The sequence below is a fragment of the Varanus komodoensis genome, unplaced genomic scaffold (genome assembly GCF_004798865.1).
Source record: "Varanus komodoensis strain SLA01 unplaced genomic scaffold, ASM479886v1 scaffold11, whole genome shotgun sequence".
Classification (NCBI taxonomy): domain Eukaryota; kingdom Metazoa; phylum Chordata; class Lepidosauria; order Squamata; family Varanidae; genus Varanus; species Varanus komodoensis.
The window spans coordinates 25792032-25796247 of record NW_025335317.1 but is presented as its reverse complement, the minus strand read 5'-3'; the positions used below and the strand labels follow the sequence as shown (position 1 = coordinate 25796247).

The 4216-nt window shown below is 42.2% G+C and overlaps 2 protein-coding genes across 2 annotated transcripts in view; one reads left to right on the top strand and one right to left on the bottom strand.

Moving 5' to 3' along the window:
* The window catches only part of TBC1D12 (TBC1 domain family member 12), a 49159-nt gene that overhangs the window by 5041 nt on the left and 39902 nt on the right, over positions 1–4216 (bottom strand). The window lies entirely within an intron of this gene.
* Positions 392–3721, top strand: LOC123018487 (nucleolar complex protein 3 homolog). The gene is made up of 3 exons (XM_044420643.1): positions 392–485; positions 2933–3137; positions 3563–3721. Exons 1-3 carry the CDS (start codon positions 477–479, stop codon positions 3688–3690), a joined length of 342 nt encoding a protein of 113 aa, XP_044276578.1. The 5' UTR covers positions 392–476; the 3' UTR covers positions 3691–3721.

The following is a 4216-nucleotide window of genomic DNA, read 5'->3' as shown; positions in this document are numbered from 1 at the left end:
CCAGCAATCATTTGTATGGGAGCCTAACGTTTGAAAGTGAGTTAGACTTAAATGAAATGGCCTGGAAGTAAACGTATTCATAGTAGACAGTCTCTCAACGCGCATGAAATTCAGATAACGCGAAGGACGCAATTTTCTTTCCATTACGACAAAAAAAGATTAAGCTGCTGCCCTTTGTGAGTGACGAAGCCCCGAGAGCCCAAAAGAGTGCCTGAGAGATGCTAATCTCTGACATTTAGCCAAGGTGGGCTATACAAGCAACCCAGGCTCTTGCCTTTATGGTCCCGGACGGGCGTCGGGTTCTTTCCCCCTCCAGTCCGGTAGAGATCGCTGTGGGCAACTTAGAAACCGGTTGGCTTGACGGGCTTTCCGGTCGGTCCTGTGCGGAGAAACTGGTTCCGTCGCCCGGCGTGTCTGAGGCGCGTTGGTTTGTCCGGAGGAGGGGATTGCGCCTTTTGGGCGTCTTTGTCGCTGTTATGAAGCCGGTGAGGGGGAGAGAGCGACGTACGCGCGCCCGCAGGCCGTGCTGGTTTCGAAGAGTACCGTCTGCATGGGTTGGGGGAGGAGTGAGAGCGGCAGGTAGCGTGGGAGCAATGCTGAGAGGAGACGAGGGAAAGGTGGAATGAAGTAGGAGTTGGGGGATGAGGGGAAGGACGCGGCTTGATAAGGAAAAGTGTGAGGAAGGGGAGATATCAAGCCAACTGAATGGATGGTTTTGTAAGGGATACAGTTGGAGACCGAAGGGGTGTGAGTAGTGGGAGCTCTCTAGGGGATGTGGACGTGTTGCCTTCTTGGTCAGGCATGGGCATAGTTCGCAGAATGTATGTGTTGGTTTTCTTCGATTTACGGTGCACTCAGAGTGACTTAAATGTATAAACAATCCCGAATAAAATGTCGCAGAGGAGCAAGAACATTGGAATAGGAAATAAACTCTCCTTGATCAAACTATGGTCTATTAACCTGCTTTCTACATTGGCCTATCAAATGCCCCTGAGAAGTCAACAAATAGGGTGTGAAAACAATAGTTCAGCCTCTTTCAGTGCGGGGCCTTCCTGAAGTTTTAGACTACAACTCCCAGCTTTCCTGACTGTTGGCCATGCCAGCTGGGACTGATGAGAGTTGCAGTCCAATGCATCTTGAAAGCAGCACAATCAAGAGGGCTTTGATAAACTTTCAGGAATTTATGCAATCTTCTTGTAAAGTTGTCTAAGTTGATGGCCATCATTTCATAAATTAAAGTGGTCAATGATTGCAATAGATTTGTGAATTAACTATGTTTTAAGTGAAAAAGTAGTTTCTTTTATCTGATACGAATTTCCTGTCCATTATGGTAGAAGGCTTTTCAAAAAGTAACCTTACTAGATGCCACAATACAAATGCATATGCAGTCATCACTGAGTCAAAGTTCTTAGAGTAGAACAAAACAAATTTTCATTTGTCAGTGGTATCAAGTGGAGCTCTTTAAATAGTGAATTCTAGAACGGAAAAACCCTTGCTTTAGTACAGGGGTAGCCAGACTTGTGCCGCAAAAGAGTTGTATATGATAAATGTCAGATGTTTGAGAGCGGCAAGACATGAGCAAATATTTATTATGGCTAAACAGACATTGCTACAATTATGAGGCTAGTTACTGCTTGTAGAGGTCTTGTGAGTCTCCATTTTGGCTATGAATAGTTGAAAATTGTATTTCAACTAATGCAACCTTATGCATACTTACCTAGGAGTAAGCTGTGGCAAACATAGTAAGACTTATTGCTGAATAAACTTCTGTTAGGGAACTGCTATGCTTTCAAGCCAAAATAACTAAAAACTTTTCAGAGTGGGGCCTTTCTTTTTAGCTCTGGATATTGGAGGAAACCCAGTGGCCACACACCGCTGCCTCAGAAACTTGACTGCAAGACATCACCCAGCAGCAGAAGCAGGTGGAAGTCTTGTTGCCAGCTGCCATACTGAAAGATTCAATGAGGACCTGATCCTCCCCTAGAATGCAGTCCCCTCAGCTCCAGCAGGGCCCTTAGAGGAAGCAGCCCAATTTCACATACTGGCCTTGGACTCTGTCCCTTCCATACTCCATGGCAAAAAGGGGCTACTACTATAATATAGTAACTGTACTATAGGCTTTTTTGGCCTTGGTTTGGCCACCCCTGCTTTAGTATAAGATTGTGAAACAGCCAGTGGGTAAATGTGCTGACTTGTAATGTGTACCATGAATGTCCTGTCTCTACTAACATGACTTTAGATAGGGATTTTATGTGGTCACACTCCCAATTTGTTGCAAAAGTTGGTTTTTTAGTGCCATATTCTCTTTCTCCATTCATGTGTATTGGCTTTGCTGTTAAAAAAAACCCTTATGCGTTAATTGTATCAATTTCTAACTATTTTAGCTTAGGATGCAGTCCTGTGAGCTCCTAATATTATCTGGGAGATCATAGGATAGAGTGGAATTCTCACATCAACCTTGGAAAAACACTGCAAGGTCAGAGCTAGGATGCCATCCCTGGAGATCGCCACACCCCACCCATGCAACTGGTGCAGTTCTTTCTATACCGGCTGGGCTCCAAACATGGAGGGCTGTCTTTGGAACCAGTAAGGAGGGGTGTGGAGGCAGGTGGCACTGCTCTTTGATGAATCTTCAGCCTCTCCTTGGCAGGAGGAGAAAAACATGGAGGATGAAGGAAGTATGGAGACAATCTTAACCTCCACGTTCCTCCTGTTTTGCAATAGAATCTGTAATCCTAGGAATTCCAAATGATCCTGGCAGCAACATTGGATGGTGCCCTTAATATTGCTGTCTAATGAATGAATGAGTGAAACAAGATTCTTCCTATTTGTAATTATTTGTTCTTAGTGCTGGACACCTTGACTTAAAACATTTAATGAATGCTATAGATTTATATAAAATGTCAACTAATTTATTCCTTATTCACGCCAGAGAAGAAATACCAAAAGAGTTCCAAGCTTCCGCAAATTATTGAAGACAAGTAAAATCAAACTTGACAACAAGTTAAAAAACAAACAGTTCAAACAGCAGAGTACAGCCAAGAAATACCGAAAGGAACAGAGGAAACTTAGACAAGCTGTCAAAGATGTTGTATCCAGGGCACCAATGGCTTTGGATGATAAAAAAAAGCATCCAGGTGAGATGTGAGTGTAGGTGTGTAAGTAATGGGAACCAGGGCTTTCAGAGATGATCTTTTGCCATCGAATTTAACTTCTCTCTTTTCTTTGAAAACCAGCTCACTTTAATAATGTAATGTCATTCTTCTAGGAACGTTCACTATTTGCACTGTTTTCCTTCATGGAAAAAGTTGCTTTGCTGCTGTTTAATATTGTAAGTGTTCAGGGGCTAGAGGATAGGTGTTTCTATATGGATGAAAGAGTTTTAAAAAGTTGATCTTATTTATTTCCCCTCTGGTGCTGATCTAGAAATATACATGGAAAAATAATACAAAGTATTTTCATTTGCAAAGTATTTTGTGGTGCTGTGCATTTGTGTGTGTTTGTATCTGTCTCCGTCTTTCTGTTTTTTGTATTTTCTAACTGTTTTTTGTATTTTCCCCAGCGGAAAGGGAGGAAGAAGAAAAAGAAGAAGCACTCCCTCTTGATATGATGGATGAAGATGATCTGAAATTAATGGAAGAGCTGGCTCAAAAGGCATCTTTTATAACAAGAGATCTAACTTCCAAGTAGGTGTTAGCAAATTGAATAACTATAAGTTTTTCAATATGTTTCAACATGATTTCATTTCACTTGCATTGATGTAAACAAAGTATAAAATTCAGCAAATAATAGTTTCTGTGTTCATGTAGGATCTCAGATGCTAAAGACTTTGACAGATTATAGTGTTTTCCTGTGGTGTTTTACTGTTGAAAGCCATATCAAGCAATATTGCCTTCCTCCTGTAATAGTATGAAGTGGAGATAGCAGGTTTTTAAGATGGCAGAGATACGCATTCCAAGTCCTTTAGAAGGTGGTGCACAGATTCTGGACAAGGATAGAATTTTGGTGCATTCACAATAGAATGTATAGCTGTGGAAGGAATGTTGTGCTTTTCAGTGAGTCATAGGCATTGATGACATTAATTACATCCTTATCACTGCTGTTAAGAACTTGTTAGAAAATTTCCTTTTCAGTCCGGCTTCAGACCCGGGTACAGTACTGAATCTGCCTTGGTCGCCCTGTACGACGACCTGTGCAGGGAGAAGGACAGGGGGAG

Excerpts from the sequence above, each read along its gene's own strand:
- LOC123018487 (XM_044420643.1), top strand. Across the intron at positions 3,138-3,562 it reads TGATAAAAAAAAGCATCCAG|CGGAAAGGGAGGAAGAAGAA; the intron begins GTGAGATGTGAG and ends TATTTTCCCCAG.